At 44.0% G+C, this 17,959-nt stretch overlaps 1 protein-coding gene across 1 annotated transcript in view; it reads left to right on the top strand.

Moving 5' to 3' along the window:
* Positions 1-6,247: 6,247 nt before the first annotated feature.
* Positions 6,248-17,959, top strand: part of RAB38 (RAB38, member RAS oncogene family) — a 30,228-nt gene continuing 18,516 nt past the window's right edge. Inside the window, exon 1 of the mRNA XM_074943143.1 lies at positions 6,248-7,260. Within this exon, the coding sequence (XP_074799244.1) occupies positions 7,056-7,260 (205 nt within the window). The 5' untranslated portion in view covers positions 6,248-7,055. The remainder of the gene's footprint in view (positions 7,261-17,959) is intronic.

Raw genomic sequence — 17,959 nt, 5'->3', positions numbered from 1 at the left:
GCACTTAAGCAAATGTTTAACTTTAAATATGCAAATTGTCCCACTGAAGTCTATGGGGATACTTGCGTGCTTAAAATTGGGCACATGCTTATGTAGCTTTCTGAACAGGGGCCTATATCTCTACCCCCATCATCAACTTTCTGGGTGACCCTGGGTAAGTTTATATTGAACTCATTGCCACATGATGGCAATCTCTTCATCAATATCAGTATCTTCATCAATGATTTAGATAATGGCATAGAGAGTACACTTATAACATTTGCAGACAATACCAAGTTGGGAGGGGTTGCAAGTGCTTTGGAGAATATGATTAAAATTCAAAATGATCTGGTCTGAAGTAAATAGGATTAAATTCAATAAGGACAAATACAAAGTACTCCATTTAGGAAGGAACAATCAGGTGCACACATACAAAATGGGAAATGACTGCCTAGGAAGGAGTACTGCAGAAAAGGTCATAGTTGATGAAAAGCTGAATATGAGTCAACAGTGTAACACTGTTGCAAAAAAGCAAACATCATTCTGGGATGTATTAGCAGGAGTTGTAAGCAAGACACAAGAAGTAATTCTTCTGCTCTACTCCATGCTGATTAGGCCTCAGCTAGAGTATTGTGTCCAGTTCTGGGTGCCATTTCAGGAAAGATGTGGACAAACTGGAGAAAATCCAGAGAAGAGCAACAAAAATGATTAAACGTCTAGAACAGCAGTTCTCAAACTGTGGGTTGGGACCCTAAAGTGGGTTGCAACCCAATTTTAAGGGGTTTCCGGGGCTGGCATTAGATTTGGTGGGGCCCAGGGATGGAGCCACGCTGCCCAGGGCTGAAGCTGAAGTCCTACCCCAACTGCCTGGGGCTGAAGTCAAAGCCTGAAGGCTTCAGCCCTGGGCAAGGGGGAGGGGGGCTCAGGTTACAGGCCCCCTGCCCAGGGCTGAAGTCCTTTGGCTTTGGTCCCCCCTAACTTGGGGCAGTGGGGCTTGGACAGGCTCAGGCTTCTATATGACCCTCCTGGGGTCATATAGTAATTTTCGTTGTCAGAAAGGGGTCGCGGTGCAATGAAGTTTGAGAACCCCTGGTCTAGAAAACAGGACCTATGAGGGAAGATTGAAAAAATTGGGTTTCTTTTGTTTGGAGAAGAGAAGACTGAGAGGGGACATGATAACAGTTTTCAAGTACAGTAACTTCTCCTTTAACATTGTAGTTATGTTCCTGAAAAATGTGACTTTAAGTGAAACGATGTTTAAGCAAATCCAATTTCCCCATAAGAATTAATGTAAATGGGGGGAGGGGGAGTTTTCCCAGGGAAATTTTTTTTCACTAGACAGACTATATTATATATATAGATATACACACAGTATAAGTTTTAAACAAACAATTTAATACTGTACACAGCGATGATGATTGCGAAGCTTGGTTGAGGTGGTGAAGTCAGAGGGTGGAAGAAGGTGGGATATTTCCCAAGGAATGCCTTACTGCTAAATGATGAACTAGCAGTCGGATGAGCCCACAAGGGTTAACACATTGTTGTTAATGTAGCCTCACAGTCTGCAAGGCAGCACAAATGGAGGGAGGGGAAACAGCATGGCAGACAGAGACAGAGACACACACCCTATGTGAGAGAGAGACATGCGCATTGCCCCTTTAAGTATGCTGATCCCACTCTATGTACATTGCCTTTTTAAGTAGATCAGCAAGTTGAGACAGCAGCTGCTGCCAGCAAGCTCCCTCCCTCTTGAACCCAGTCGTGTCCCCTCCCTGCTCTATGGAGATGGGGTAAGCGGAGGGCAGGATCAGGGGGGAGGGCGACACCCTGACATTAGCCTCCCTTTTCCCTCTCCCCCCTGCACAGCAAGCGGGAGGCTCTGGAGAGCAGCTCCAAGGCAGAAGGCAGGAGCAGCACATGGCAGTGGTGGGAGGGACAGCTGAGCTGCCAGCAATTGATAGCCTGCTGGCTGGCTGCCACACAGGGAACTTAGGGGAGTGGGGAGCTGATAGGGGGCTGCTGGTCCACCCTAGTTCCAAGCCCCCACCAGCTCGCTCCAACAGACTGCTCTTCTTGCAAGCAGTGGACAAAGCAGGCGGCTGCCAAACAACATTATAAGGGAGCACTGCACAACTTTAAACAAGCATGTTCCCTAAGTGATCAGCAACCTAACAATGAAACAACGTTAACCAGGACGACTTTAAGTGAGGAGTTACTGTACTTAAAAGGTACAAGGAGGAAAGAGGAAAAAAAATCTCTTTAACCTCTGAGGATATGACAAGAAGCAATGGGCTTAAATTGCAGCAAGAGCAATTTAGGTTGGACATTAGGAAAATCTTCCTAACTCTCAGGGTGGTTAAGCACTGGAATAAATTGCCGAGGGAGGTTGTGGAATCTCCATCATTGGCGATTTTTAAGAGCAGGTTAGACAACACCTGTCAGGGATCCCGTGGCCCACGCCACTTCCCGCAGCCCCCATTGGCTTGGAGCGGCGAATCGCGGCCAGTGAGAACCTGCAGATGCAGCAGGTAAACAAACCAGTCCGGTGCGCCAGGGCTTTCCCTGAACAAGCGGCGGACCGGCTTTGAGAGCCACTAATCTAGATAATCTAGATAATATTGTGGTTGTGCCAAAATTAAAGGGGACTAGATTAGAAGACCTCTTAAAGTCCCTTCCAGTCCTATGATTCTATAATTTTTGAGTCTATTATTTTAAGAGGTCTCTGATGGCAAGAGTTTCGGAAGATTCAAAGAGAGATTGGACATTTTTATGACTAACAGGAATATCCAGCATTACAATAGCTAATTAACAAGAATTTTGAAAGGGATATAAAACCTCATGCTTCAGGGTTTAAGCCAAACTCTGACTATTAGGAATTGGGATGAGACATTAATAAGTGGCAAATTATCCTACACCTACCTACTGTGGAGTTCCTTGCACCTTTGGCCATTAGTATTGGCCACCTTCAGAGATAAGATACTGGACTAGATGGATGTTAGGTCTACTCCAATATGTCAATTCCTATATTTCCTATGTTCCTAACCACTCTTTGCGTCAGTTTTCTCATCTGTGAAATAGGGTCACTAATACATCCTTTCTCACAGGTGTGTAGTGAGCACTTGGAGATCCTTGGCGGGTAAATGATGTATAAATGCAATTTATTTGTGTTCTAGAGATATGCAGGAATGAGTCACATGTTGTATACCCAAAGGTAACAATGCAAATTCAATGTGTGGTTTGACAACACAGGATCGGGCCAGAGTTAACAACTGTTTGGATGGAGTATGTTGACTTTTCCCCTAAATTGTTGTCATTTCAGTCTGGCTGGCTACTGTCAACATAGCAGCTATTTAGACTCTGGGTGTGTCCAAAACACGGTGGAGAGGTGTGATCCCAGCACATGAAGGCATACCCAAGCAAGCTCTGATTGAGACAGCTCACAAAAAATAGCAATGAAGCCAAGGCAGCACAGGGACATCCCCAGGCGGGCTTGTAAAGCTAATGCCATGTTCCGGGCTGCTATGGCTTCACTGCTGTTTTTAGCGAGCTAGCCCAATTAAAGAGAGGTATGCCACACCCCTGCCCCACGTGCTCAATCACACCTCCAATATACAGTGTAGGCATACCCTGTCAGTAAAGCTAAGCAGATTACCCAGTCCCTTCCCATTTTGTCATGGACAAATTAAGTAAAAGTCATAGACAGGTCATGGGCAATAAAGAAAAATTCACAGAATTCCTGACTTTTATTAAAAATATCCATGATAAAATGGGAAGGGACTGGGCAGCTACGGGGTGTCTAGGAGCTCTATGCCCCCCATCACCAGTGGGGGCTCAGAGATCCAGGGTCCTCCCTGCCACCAGTGGTGGAAGGAAGCTGCAGTGTCCCCCACCCCCTTCCCAGAGGCAGAGAGCTGCAGGAATCCCCCTGCCACCACCGCAGTGGGGAGCTGCAGGGGTCCCCCTGCTGCCACGGAGTGAGCTGGGAGCTGCGGGGTCCCCTTCTCCCTGCATGGTGTCAGGAGAGCTGCGGGGGTCACCCTGCCCTGCTGAGGCAGCAGGGAGCTGCAGGGATCCCCCTGCCACTGCTGCGGTGGAGAGCTGCCGAAGTCCCCCTGCCCCACAGCGGTGGCAGGGAGCTGCCGGGGTCCCCCTGCCCCTGGCAGCAGCAGGGTACTGAGGGGATCCCCCTGCCCTGTAGTGGCAGTGGGGTGCTGTGGGACTCCCACTATCCCATGGTGGCTGGGAAGCTGCGGGGGTCCCCCTGTCGGCATGGCTGGAGGGAGCTGTGGGAATCCCCCCTTGCCTGCAGCAGCAGCTGGGAGCTGTGGAGTAGCCCTGCTGCCCATGGCGGCTGAGAGCTTGGGGGCCCACTGCCTCAGATGGCAGGGGTACATCACAGCTCCCTGCCACTGCGGGAGGCAGTGAGACCCTTCAGCTCCCAGTGGCCAGGGCTGAAGTCACAGAGGTCCTTGGAAGTCACAGATTCTGTGCCTTCTGCGACCTCCGTGACAAAACCGTAGCCTATCAGTATCATCATTCCACATAGAAGGGCTCCAAACAAGAGCTGATTGAAATTTTTTGAAAGAAAGGGTTTATTTTGTCTTTAAAATAAAAGAATTTCAAGAAAAAAATATTGACTTTTTTTAAATTTTCCATTTTCACAAAAATTTTTGCAAAACTTTTTAATTAAATTTGTACAGAAGATTTTATAAAAAACCATATTGAAATGGTTATTGGAATGTTTTGTTTACTGAAAACCTGTATTTTAATAAATGAAAGAAATCACTAATCATTTAAATAAACATTTGGATAAAAACTTCTATGAAAAAATGTAAAAAAATTGAAATGGATGGATTAGTTTCAAACTTGGCAAAATGGAAATAACTTCAATTTTTTTTCCATTTAAATATTTATAAATATTCTCTATCAATCTGCTTCCTATTTAAGTTTTCTTACATCCATTACCATATTTAAAAATCATCAGTGATGGAAAATCCACCAAGACCATTGACAAGTTGTTCCAATCATTAATTACTCTCATCATTAAAAATGTACACCTTATTTCCAGTCTGAGTTTGTCTAGCTTCAACTTTCAGCCATTGGATTGTGTTCTACCTTTCTCTACTAGACTGAAGACCCCATTATTAAATAGTTTCTCTCCATGTAGGTTCTTATAGACTGCAATATTAATTTTATATCATTCTAGTTTTTGAATCAAAATGTTGTGCGGTACCAAGTCAAATGCCTTACAGAAGTCTAAGTATATTACATCAACACTATTACCTTTATCAGTGAATCTTGTAATCTCATCAAAAAATATATCAAGTTACTTCAACAAGATGTATTTTCCATAAGACCATGTTGATTTGCATTAATTACATTACCCTCCTTTAATTCTTTGTTAATTGAGTCACATATCAGCTGCTCCATTATCTTGCCTGGGATCCATGTCAGGCTGACAGGCTTATAATTACCCGGGTCATCCCATTTACCCTTTTTAAATATTGGTACAACATTAGCTTTCTTGTAGTCTTCTGGAACTTTCCAAGTGCTCACAGACTTATTGAAAATCAGTATTAACAATGAATTCCTCAGCAACTCTTATAAAACTCTTAGATGTAAGTTATCTGGACCTGCTTATTTAAAAATGTCTGACTTTAGTAGTTTCTGTTTAACATCCTCCAGAGATACTAGTGGAATGGAAAGAGTGTTATCATCACCATATAATAAGACTACATCATCTGTTTTTCCCCTAATACAGAACAAAAATATTTACAGAACACTTCTGAATTTTCTGCATTATTATTGATAATTGTACCCTTTTCATCTACTAATGGACTAGGATTCTTTTTGTTCTTAATATATTTAAAACACTCTTTCCTATTGTCCTTAACACTGATGGCCATAGAGTTCTTCTTGTGTCCCTTGGCTTCCCTTATCAATTTTCTACAATTCCTAACTTCTGATTTACATTCATTACCATGATAGCTCTCAAAATGAAAGCCTAGGTCCCCTAGCCTAGGCAAATGGGACCACTCACACTGTATAAAGTTAAGCATACATATATGTTTTTGCAGGGTTGGGGCTTTTGATTTTGGCAAACAGAGCAATGACCACCCACGTCCATATTCTGCAATACTGTCATCTTTCTCATGAGTGCAGTTTATCAGCATTCCAGGAAAATTCTGCTGGAACTGATGTGCATCATGTTTCATTTTAGATTCCAGTTCTATGAACAGGAAGATCAACTCTAAATCAGTGGTGTGCTGCATTCAGCAGCTATGAGTTTGTCCACCCTTAAACGGTATACAATTTTAACTATTCCAGTATAGTTAAAATGGTACAAATCCTCTAATGTGGATGCAGTGATATTGATATAAAGATGCTTTATATTGGTGTAACTATTCCTATATGGGAAAGGGAATAAGTCACCTTTGTACTGGAATAACTTCATCCACACAAAGGCTTTTACTGGTATAACAATTATGCTAAAAAAAACCTCAATCCCTAACCATAGGTATATCGGTAAAACTTTTAAGTGTGCACCAGGTCTTTGCTAAGCTGTGATGATCTGAAAGGCTATTTCTTTTTCTTCTACTTCTTCTTTTTTAATGCCTGGTATGTTGCGTGCTTGTTGAAACACACAGAGGGGAAAATATCCATTATTAAAGGATGAGTGTTCTTAAAAACTGCCTTAAATCTAATTCACACATGAGGGATTCTCTGTGCAACAAGCGTGAAACTTGGCCAGGGTTGTCTATTGCATTATCTTCCATGCTAACCCTTTAGTCCCCGCAATATTACTTATCCCACAGACACACCTCACACTAAACTCTGCCAAAAAAAAAAAAAAACTTTGTTGGGAGACTTTTCCTGCTTGATTTGCTCTCATGTTTCTTTCATCCTCCAGCTGGGCTGGCTGCTGGATCTGGGCGTTGCTGCTTCTGTGATAGGGGAGAGAGCCTCCACCTCCTTTCACTTCTTCCCTCCCTGGCTCCTCACTCCCACTCTCCCCCTCAGCCTGGCAGGATCCCACCAGCAGAGCATGCAATCAGGGAGCAGCAGCAGCAGGGAAGATGCAGAAGTCTAGTCAGAAAGAGCATCTCTACAAGCTACTGGTGATTGGGGACCTCGGTGTAGGCAAAACCAGCATCATCAAGCGCTACGTCCACCAGAACTTCTCTCCCCACTACCGGGCCACCATTGGGGTGGACTTTGCCTTGAAGGTGCTCAACTGGGATGATGAGACGGTGGTGCGGCTGCAGCTCTGGGATATTGCTGGTTAGTACAGAGGGGAAGGGAAGTGATAGAGGGAGGGGTCTAGCTCCCTTTCCCCCATATCTGTCTAGTGATGCACTAAGTATTAACCCAAAACAGCATCAAGCCTTGAACTGGGAACTACAAATGCTTTAAAAATGAGGGAGGAGACCTAGGAGAGAACACCTCAGGTTAGATCAAAACTTCAGAGCTCCCCCAAGGGTGGGGGAGGGAGGGTAGACCCTCCCCTTGGGGATTCAGTGCTAAGGCAGTTCTGTCTAGTCTCACTCATCTTCTACGTGCACACTGTGACAGGGGCACACTGACGGAGTCTCTCATCACTTTTATGATTTTTCCCCCTCTCATTCAAATTGTTCTCACCCACCTTGCCTGACAACCCTAAGTGGTTTGGGGGTTTGTGTTTTTTTGTTTGTTTGTTTGTTTTTTCTTTTTATGGTGGGAGTGGGGAAAAATGGTCTCCTCGTTGTGCATTTTCTGGAGGAAGAAAAGGCTCATCAGGATTGTTAATGTGAGTTTTGTAGTTATTAACCGAGGAAAAGCTATTGTTCGGTTATTTTAGCAAACTTCTTCCATTTTTTTCCTTTCTGTACCCCACGGGTACAATCTAATAGAGTTATTCACACTGTTTTTTTAAAAAAAATCCCTATTTGTATTTGAGGAAAAACCTCACTTGTCAATAACTGGTTTACTAATATTTCCTAGACATTTTACGGTAATATACAGCAAAATTTGGTAAATTACTCTGCATCATGAGAAAAATAATAAAAAAGGAACAATATCCTATCATGCCCGTTTTATTTCCATTTTTTAAACAGAATAATTCCACATCATTGCAATAGATATTTGGGGAAAGATTTTTTTTTTTGCATTGTCTTATATTTTGCTTCTAATTAAAATCATGAGTTTTCATTTTCACAGTCTCTCTTTATAACCATTAATTGGGGTTCAGTGTGCAAAATGTAAATATGTCTCAACAGCATATTTAGTATGATGCCAGTACCAATTTTTATTTAGTCTATAAGAGAGGTACCTTAAATACTACTACTGTCACTCAGAATTTTTATACTACTTTATAACACAAAGGAAGGCCTTTTTCATTCAAATGAATTAAGAAGTTACCTTTACAAGTAAGGAACTGCAGAGAAAATTTTATCTGCTCTACTTACATTCTGACTTCTGACCTGTATTTTAGGTTTATTGACTTACCCTAGAATTACACCTACTGAGGCCAGTGAAATAAGAAACTTCTTAGCATTCTTTTTGAATAAAGGGATTTGATACACTTGTGTATTTGGCATAGACAGACGAGCTAGCTCATATCTGAGCTCTGAATTTGGCACTGTACTATCAAAACTACTAACACCACAGAAGATGGTTTATGCACAATATTAAAACTATTTAAATCCTTAAAAACAGATGCAGCATCTCTAATGAGACATGTACTCACAGTTTTTAAAAACTTCTTTTGCCTGCCTTGTCCCAGAGACTATATTAAACTGCTAATCATGTGCTGTTGGATCATATGATGTAGCTTTCAGTCAGGCAGCAGTAGGTTTGAAAGCAATTACACCAAGCAGTAGTATTCAATGACTAGCACAATCTCTGAGTGATCACACATGACAGAGAGAATTACAGTACTGTGTTTGTGTGCATTGATCAAGTGACTTCCTAAACTTAAACTGGATTGCTAAACTCCAAGAATCCCAATGAAGGTCAGTACAGTGCTCAATAACAAACAGAAGTTACCATCTGAGTTCTAGTGTCTGGCTTCCAAGGAGTTTTAGTTGTTGACCAATGTAAAATAGAAAATAACTTCTGTAAGCAACACTTTAAATTCAAATCAGCACAATTCTGGTTTTAAAGCTACCATGAGTAAGGCAGCTGGATGGTGTGAAAAACAAGTTGCTTAAAATCAAAGGGAAATAAATTTGATTGCGACGGGCAATGAACAGAAGTGGTGGTTTGTTTTGTTTCTTTTACTCTGACTGTCAAGAGCCACTGCGAGCAAATACAAATATCCAAAGTATAAGAGGGGACAAGTGAAATTCCAGAGCTGTTCTGGGTCTCATTTTGGAAAATATCTTTATAAGGTAATGCTTAGCTTTGCAGAGGAAGCAATGCCCTTTATCCTACAAAACAAATGGATCTGCTTGGCTTTGTATTAGGGCCACATTAAAAGCAGACGATCCTGCAGATTTATCAGTCTGAGTTCTTATATGCTCCCAACTTCAATGGTCACTGAATAAGAACATAAGAACGGCCATGCTGGGTCAGACCAAAGGTCCATCCAGCCCAGTATCCTGTCTACAGACAGTGGCCAATGCCAGGTGCCCCAGAGGGAGTGAACCTAACAGGTAATGATCAAGTGATCTCTCTCCTGCCATCCATCTCCACCGTCTGACAAACGGAGGCTAGGGACACCATTCCTTACCCATCCTGGCTAACAGCCATTAATGGACTTAACCTCCATGAATTTATCCAGTTCTCTTTATAGACCTTCACAACCTCCTCAGGCAAGGAGTTCCACAGGTTGACTGTGCGCTGAGTGAAGAAGAACTTCCTTTTATTTGTTTTAAACTTGCTAATTTTATTAATTTTATTTGGTGGCCCCTAGTTCTTATATTATGGGAACAAGTAAATAACTTTTGCTTTTTCACTTTCTCCACACCACTCATGATTTTATATACCTCTATCATATCCCGCCTCAGTCTCCTCTTTTCCAAGCTGAAAAGTCCTAGCCTCTTTAATCTCTCCTCATATGGGACCCGTTCCAAACCCCTAATCATTTTAGTTGCCCTTTTCTGAACCTTTTCTAATGCCAGTGTATCTTTTTTTGAGATGAAGGGACCACATATGTATGTAGTATTCAAGACATGGGCTTACCATGGATTTATATAAGGGCAATAAGATATTCTCTGTCTTATTCTCTATCCCTTTTTTAATGAATCCTAATATCCTGTTTGCTTCTTTGGCGGCCGCTGCGCACTGCACTGCACTGCACTGTACTACCAAACGTAGAGCTTACTTGCATGAATAGATCAATTGTCCATTTCAGTGGAGCTACACATGGTAGTAAATCGCAGGGTTGAGCCCATAATTTGCTCAGCAGTAAAAGTAGCATGGGGCTTGATTCTGAGTGGTGCTGAGCATTGGCAAGTGCTATTACAGCACCACCAGAGATTAGAGCCCCTGGTGACTGCATTATTTCTAGAATGAATTAATACTTTCCAGCTAGGTGTTTGCGCACAGTATAGCTCACTGAGACATAGACGTAAGAGATGGAAAAGACAAAACTAGCTCATTCAGTGCCATCCCCTGCCACTGCAGGATTATCCCCTACCGTATATTTTTTTATTATTCTTTTTGCAGCAGAAAAAAGGCACAATGATATCTAATGACTGGAAGCTGAAACTGTATTAAATTTAGACTAGAAATAAAGCACAAACTTTAAACAGGGAGGGTCATTAACTATTAGATCAATTTAACAAGGGATGAGGTGGATTCTCCGTCACTTGACATCTTTAAGTTAAGACTGAATGCCTTTCTCAAAAATAAGTTCTTGCAAACTTATGGGCTTGATGCAGGAATTACTGGGTGAAGCTGTAGAGCCTGTTTTCTACAGGAGCTCAGACTAAATGAGCATAATGGTCCATTTTGGCCTTAAAAAAATCTATGAATTTAATGTTTTAATCAAGGCAAGTTCTAAAAATTCCAAGCAACTGTGCTTCCAGCACATCCAGGGGGAGGCTATTCCACAAACCAATATTCCAGGAAGTTTTTCCTAATACACAGCCTACCTTTCCCCTATCTTACCCTCGTCCTATTACTCGTAGTTATATTTCAGAGTATGTCCCTACATAACTACTCTTGCAACTTGGATTTCACACCCTTCAAATAGTTTTAGTGTTATCCAATCCTCCTTTAGTTATTGATTAGCGAAAAGATAGATAATTAGCTCTGTTAATCTTTCAGTCCCTGCATCCCCCTTATCTTTTTGTTGTTCTTTTCTGAGCTCCCTCCAATTTGTCAGTATACTTTTGGAAGATGGTGCCTAAACCTTAAACCAAAAATACCAGGCATAGTTTGAATCAGAGCCTTGGAGACAGACACTATTATCTACTTGGTCTGCAGTGGTGTGCTTAGCAAATACAGTCCAGAACTGTTTTGAAGCCACAATGTATTATACTGCAAACTTGTGTCTAATTTGCTGTTCACTATCACTCCCTAGGTCTCTTTCAGAATTATGGCTTCCAGGTTTTCTTGTCCCACTGAGCACATGCATGTTGGATTATTTCTTTCTCCCATATATTGGCTTGCATTTTCCTAGCTCGGATCAACTCCTGTTACTTTTTAACATGTCTGCCCTCATATTGAAGGCAGCAGCATAGTATTAAAAATGGGTTTGTTTCCCATCCATGCCATTTTCACCTTCAGAGACAGACGCATTTGCACAGATACTATTCAAATGTTTAAAAAGCTGTAAAGTCTATAACAGCGTTAGGATCTCTCACGAGCAAACGAGCCTTTCATTAATGCTGAGCACATTACGTCCTCAGTAGATCGTGCCCTTAGTGGGATGCCAAACATTTTGGGTCATATGCACAAAGAAGATAGTCACAGTGATTTCACAGCTAAGCTCCCTTGAAATTACTGCTCTGCAGTCATAAAGAAGAAAAAGCCCCATGTCCTTAAATGTGCTTCTTCTTTCACAGAGACTGTCTGTGGTTTGTAGTGTGATCTGTCATCATCTGTGAGCCTGGGCCAGCACACTATACTTGCAGCCTGATTTCCAAGCTGCCCAAGCCTCAGTTGATGGCAGAGACTAAATCCACTGCATGACAGTTTAGGGTCCAGTCCTGCCCCCATTGAAGCCAATGGCAAAATTCCCACTGATTTAAATGGTGCAGGGTCTTCCCCATAACCAGAGAAAGGCCATTTTGAGGTGGAAAGTGGAAACAAGTCCCAGACTGAAAGCTATTCACTGGGATGGGAGTGAGGGTGGAGGGGGCATGGAGGTGTCAGAGCTCCCTGAAGAAAGAAAGCTCTTGACCCTGTCCATTCTCCCAGCAAAGGTTGGAGGTTACTTAAACCATAGGAACGGAAGAATACATTTAATCTCCTGTAGCTCCTGGTGGGCAGGCAGATGGATCTGGGCCTGGTTTTGGGCTGGATTTTTTGTTTTGATTTATACTTGAAAGTGGAGGTGGAAGGAGATGTCCTGCCCTCTCCCTCTCAGTCACCAGAGAATATGGGCAAAAAAGGGAGTTTGGGCTCAACTATTTTTAAGCTGTGGGTGGAATTCTCACATCACCCTAGAGTCCATGGGAGGGGATTCCTATTTCCCTTCATCACCAACCATTTTATTTTCAAGGGGAGATGAGTCTTCAGATCAGTGGGACCCTTTTGCCTCTCACAAGGTGACAGGAACTGAGCCAGGAAAGCCTGATACATTCAGTCAGTGGCCCTTTAAAATTCTCTCCCTAGCCCACTGACTTTCCAGTAGCTTGTTCATTGGGGGAGGTCCAATACCCAAATTTACAAGTGAACTTTCAAAGGCTTTGAAAATGTGGCCACTGTTGTAGTCTATAAGAATTGGATACTACCCAATTCCTGAACACAGAGAGCTCACAAACAATTTAAAGGGGTAATACCCGGTTCCTACACACTACAACTGCATTCCCCCCCCCACCCCCAGTATTCTAATGTAAGGGATGGGCATTTCTCAGGCTGAATGAATGTCCATGACCTAGCATGAGACTTCTCAGTGAAGTGATTTGAAAATTTACCATAACACGGACAAAACAACATATTAGTCCCTAATCTTGTTTTCGCAAATGGCTGAACCATTTTTGCTGAAACTTGACAAGAAAATTCAGCCTGATGGAGACACCTTGTATGTGGAATTTTAGCCCAAACTGTTAAAGTTTGGCAAAAACATAGACAATTGAAAACAGGGTCTTAGCATGGAAACTATCAGGAAACCTTAACTGTAGGCAGCGCTACTAGCTCTGCCTGTAATGTATTTCCAAGTTGCTCTTGGGAAGGGATTTGAAGAAGGTGGAGGAGAGTAGTTTTAGGGCTCAGTTAAAGAAGGGTATTTCATGTGAAAGAGCTTTGTGGGAAGAGCGGATGAATGGGTGCTTAAGGCTGGCATCATTGACGGAGTAAAAAGGGTCATGGGGTGATGTTATAAGAGGCAAGAATGGACAAATAGGGAGGAGCAGAATTGTGATAGGCTCCGAAGGTGACGACGAAAAGCTTTATACCTGATATGAAGGAAGCCAGAAAGTAGAAGGTTGCCATAATCAACATGGGAGATGATGGCCTGAATGAGCTGTGTGGGCTGAAGGAAAGGGTTAGATTTTAGAAATGCTATGGCGGAAGAAGCAGCGGTGTTTCTATATGGCCTGGAATTGTGGTGGGGAGATAGCGGGAGGAGTCAAAGATGACTCCTGGCTCCCAGTCCTGGTTGAGAAGCAGGATAGTGGCACCAGTGACAGAGAATGGGGTGAGTGGAGGTGGCTTTGGAGGAAAGATCAGTTCAGCTGTGACTGAGCTTTTAACCTTCCACAATCTCCTAGCCATGGAGATTCTCTGAAAAAGTATTTATCCTGCGGACAAAGATGAACCCAAACCTGTCTGTTGCAGGGCAGTCTGCATACTGTTGGCTGACAGATTCCTTGCAAGACTGCACAGCACAGGGGACACGAATATCACAGGCTAGAATGTGCAACCCTACCTTGCACTGGTGACCACTCACTCCCACTGGTGACTACTGCTGGGAGTAAATGCTCAACAGTGTGAGTCGGGGTGCCCAGTCTAGGCCTACACATGTATCTTAGGTACCAAAGAGACAAACATCTCTGGGGACATACACGTTATTCAGGTTACAGGATCCCTATTGAGAAGCTCTCAGGAGTTACAACCAAGCGAACTATCGTCATTTTTGAGAATATACCACACTGTCCCCTAGACATCCTTAGCATTCCCATATATGAGCACATCCTATTTCCACACTGCCTCACTGGTGTGAAGTTCTACTTTAATGCCATCCTTCACTGACCCACTGGGCAGGTCTACACTGCACCTGGGAGCAAACCTTCCCTCCCAGTGTATCCTCTATCCCCCCTGTTCCTCATACAGATGAGGCAGCTGGATAAGGAGAGAGGGAAGTGAGGTAGTTTGGGCTGCAGTTTCATTAATATGTGGACAACAGTCAGTTTTACTTCTACTCCTACACCAACACCACCACCACCACCACCACCAAAACTGGGTGGTGTAGTGGCCCTGATTTCCAAGGGCTTTTGATATAGGGGCTTGAATGAGGGTGAGCCAACTGAAGCTCAAATCACGTAATATGGGAATGCTGACAACTGGCTTCAGGGAAATAGCTGCCCTTCAGTATCTGACTTCCTCTTCACTTCCAGGTGCAATGGAAAAGGGTGTTAGTGACTTATAAAGCACTGTGTGTTTGGGTACTATCTCCATGGGCAGCGGGTATCATAGGCTGGGGAAGGCTGTGCCTTCCCAAATAGCCAGGCGTGGCCCCACCCATGCTCTGCTCCCAAGCCCCCTCCTGCTTCCCCCTCTGGCTCTTTCTAGTTCCCCTCACCATGGCTCCATCTCGGGCTGGGGCTGAGGCTGCATGCACCACCTGCCCTCCTCGCACTCCGGGGCTGGGGGGCTGTGTCCCTGCCGCTTGCCCTCCCAGCACTCCAGGGCTGAGGGAGTTGTAGCTGTGCCACCCATCCTCCCAGCGCTCCAGGGCTGGGAGGAGCTGGGGCCCCACCATCTGTCCTCCTGGCGCTCTGGGGCTGGGGGCGCTAGCTTCAGGCAGGGGCTGGCGGCCATGGAGGGCGGGGGCTCTAGGCTCCGGTGGAAGGGGCAGGGGTTGGGGCTAGCCTCCTTGAGCCGGCGGTATACACTCCGCCCATGACTGTCTCCCCAAGAAGTCACCTCTCTCTTCATGATCTTCTGTTGCAGCCAAAATCAACTATACCATTTGACCTAGATTTAAATGTCTGGGAGCGGTTGGCAAGGTGTCTTTAGGGGAGGGCTCTCAGTCCTGGAATTAATTTCCTCTACTGCTGGTAGCTCAAGTGATGGCCTTAAGAGCACAGCGCAAAGCCTGCCTGTTCCATAGACTCTAGCCAGATAGGCAGTAGAAGTGTGGAGCAGAGAGGGTTTGTTTTAACTTTTGGTTTATATTTTTCAGACTCTGAGCAGATACAGAGGCAGTTTTTAAAGTATGACTGTGGTCAGCTACATGTTGATGGTTGCAGTATAGATTATGATGTGTTGCTGGTGAGATTATATAGGGTGCATTTTTATAAATCAATAAAGCCCAGATTTTGGTGCCCTTTATCTTTACTTGTGTCAAATGATACCTTACTCCTCACTAGTGGTTCCACTGAGACCAATGGTACCATTTGTGGAGTAAGGTTGTATTCTGATCCTGATTGCTCAGGTTGTAGATGACCTTACTCCAGTACCAGGAGCTCATTGGGGCTCACTTGTAGAGTAAAATACATGAGTGAAGATAGTCTGAATCTGGCCATAAATAAATAAATTGTGTGATCTGGAAAGAGATGCACTGTTGTACCCATGAGCCAAACAAAACAACTATTCCTTAAATTTCTGCTGCTTCTGATGACAAGTTACACCCCAGCCCCTTTCTGCCCATCCCTGTAAAGGAGGAAACCGAAGATCCTGTGACAAGCAGGAGATAATCCTGGTGTCTTGATCAACACTCCCTCTTGCAGTAAAAGAGGTTCTAATGTTCAAGGCTGTGTTTGAGATACTGTTGAGTGCATAATGACTGGTCTGTTTGCTAACCCAGTAACTGTACTGTCTGTGTTTAACTCCCTGCTTGTAAAGCCAGGTTCTGCTACCCACACTCACAATGAATGGGACTGTATTCTATGAGTAATCCCACAGATTGGGATTAGGTATATCTGCAGAGTAAGGTACTAGTTGGTGTAGGTCAAAATCCTTGGAGTAAAGGAATTTGGCTGGCACTCTAGCTATAACAGCACTTCAAAGCACCATACAAACATTAATTCAAGGGATCATTTTTCCTTAATGAGGATCACATCTTAATACACATGTGTAGTTTGTGGAGCACCTCCTTTCCCATTCACAATTATACAAAAATTTTAGGCAACCTTGACTGAAATTTCTTCCCCTTCTCATTTGCTCAGCTTTCACACACTAGGTTACCGTGACATTGTCCTTCCACTAGTTCTGCAATCAGAGAGTTTCCCGGGAATTTCTAACGTTAAAAAACAAGCAGAAACTAAGACTTTGAGACAAAACCGAAAACCTCCCAGGCTTTCTTTATCTTGCAGAAAAAAACATCCTAAGTCCAGGTTTTTTTGTCCCACCCTCCCTTCTTTGCAGGACAACATTTTAGTCTTCCATTTCTGACCCTTGCTCCGTTCGCTAGCTGGAGGCACTCTGCCAGCGTCGATTCTTTGTCCAGTCAGGTTAGTGAGGCTGGTGGAATGAGAGAGGAATGCCACACACCAGGCTGTGCCAGAGGAGAGGAAAGGCTCCTCTTTGCAAACGGCGTAGTGGACATTGACTGAGCTAGTCAGGGAAGGGCCAGAGTGGTGAGCCGTCGGGCCAGAGTGGTGAGCGTCCCAATGCAAGGACTGGAGAGGATCATTGTGAAGGGCAAGGTAAATGCCCCAATGTTAAAGATCAGTGAGACCTTATTTACCCTTTGATGCATCAATGGACATTCATTCACTTTGGCGAGCGTGGTCCAGTTTGCGTTATTAGCTTTTCCCTGGTAAACGAGTCAAGGTTCTGCAGTATATTTTGCAAAAGTAATTTAGTAACGCGGGGCCTCCCTCCCTGCAGCACCTTGCTGTGAAATCCTCACTGGAAGGTGGAAAAAGGCCAGCACTGGGGGTGAGTAAGATCTGCAGTAGGCACATTAGTGGATTTGCAAGGTCCTACTGGGACTGCAAGTATGTTATTTATATACTGCACTGATCAGGGCTAAACAGTTAGGCTCAGTCCAGAGTAAGAGGTGGGGGGGTAGCTGCACTGCCCTAGGAGGAGACCTAGGACGGAACTGTGCCTTGGAGGCACAGTCCCTCCCTGTCCCCCTTGCTTGGGGAGGAAGGAAGTTACTGCCCCCCTGTGCTCCCAGCTAATTACGCTGGCTGGTGACTGCAGGGAGCAGGGTGGAACCAGGGGTCCTCTAAATCATTCTCTTCTGTCTCATCCCTGCTAACTTAGCGTCAAGGGGCATTATCTGGCATGCACTCCCCTCATGGCCAGAACTGCAGTCTGAGAAGTCTTTACTCAACCAAATAGAGACCATAGAAGGCAGGGAGACTACTTCCTTGTGAAGGAAAGCAAGGACTGGCCCTTGGAGAGCAAGAGACCAGGAGCCTGGTGTATTGGTGCGATCTATTCCCAGCTCTGCCATTGACTTGCAGTGTGATCATTAAAGTTGCTGAAGGTGGCTGGGCCTCAGTATACCCATCTGTAAAATGGATACAATCATTACTCCCATCAGAATGACTCTGTGAGGCACAAGTTTACTGATCTAGTTTTTATTTCATGCTTATCACCAATGTCAACCCCTTGAGAGCCTTCCACGAAAAGCAGGAAGTGTTACTGAGCTATGACACACGAACATTATTTATATCTGTTGCTGTTGTCGATCCTAGGCTATTGGACAGAAATG

This window comes from Natator depressus, chromosome 1 (genome assembly GCF_965152275.1).
Source record: "Natator depressus isolate rNatDep1 chromosome 1, rNatDep2.hap1, whole genome shotgun sequence".
NCBI lineage: Eukaryota > Metazoa > Chordata > Testudines > Cheloniidae > Natator > Natator depressus.
This window is presented reverse-complemented; position numbering and strand designations above follow the sequence as displayed.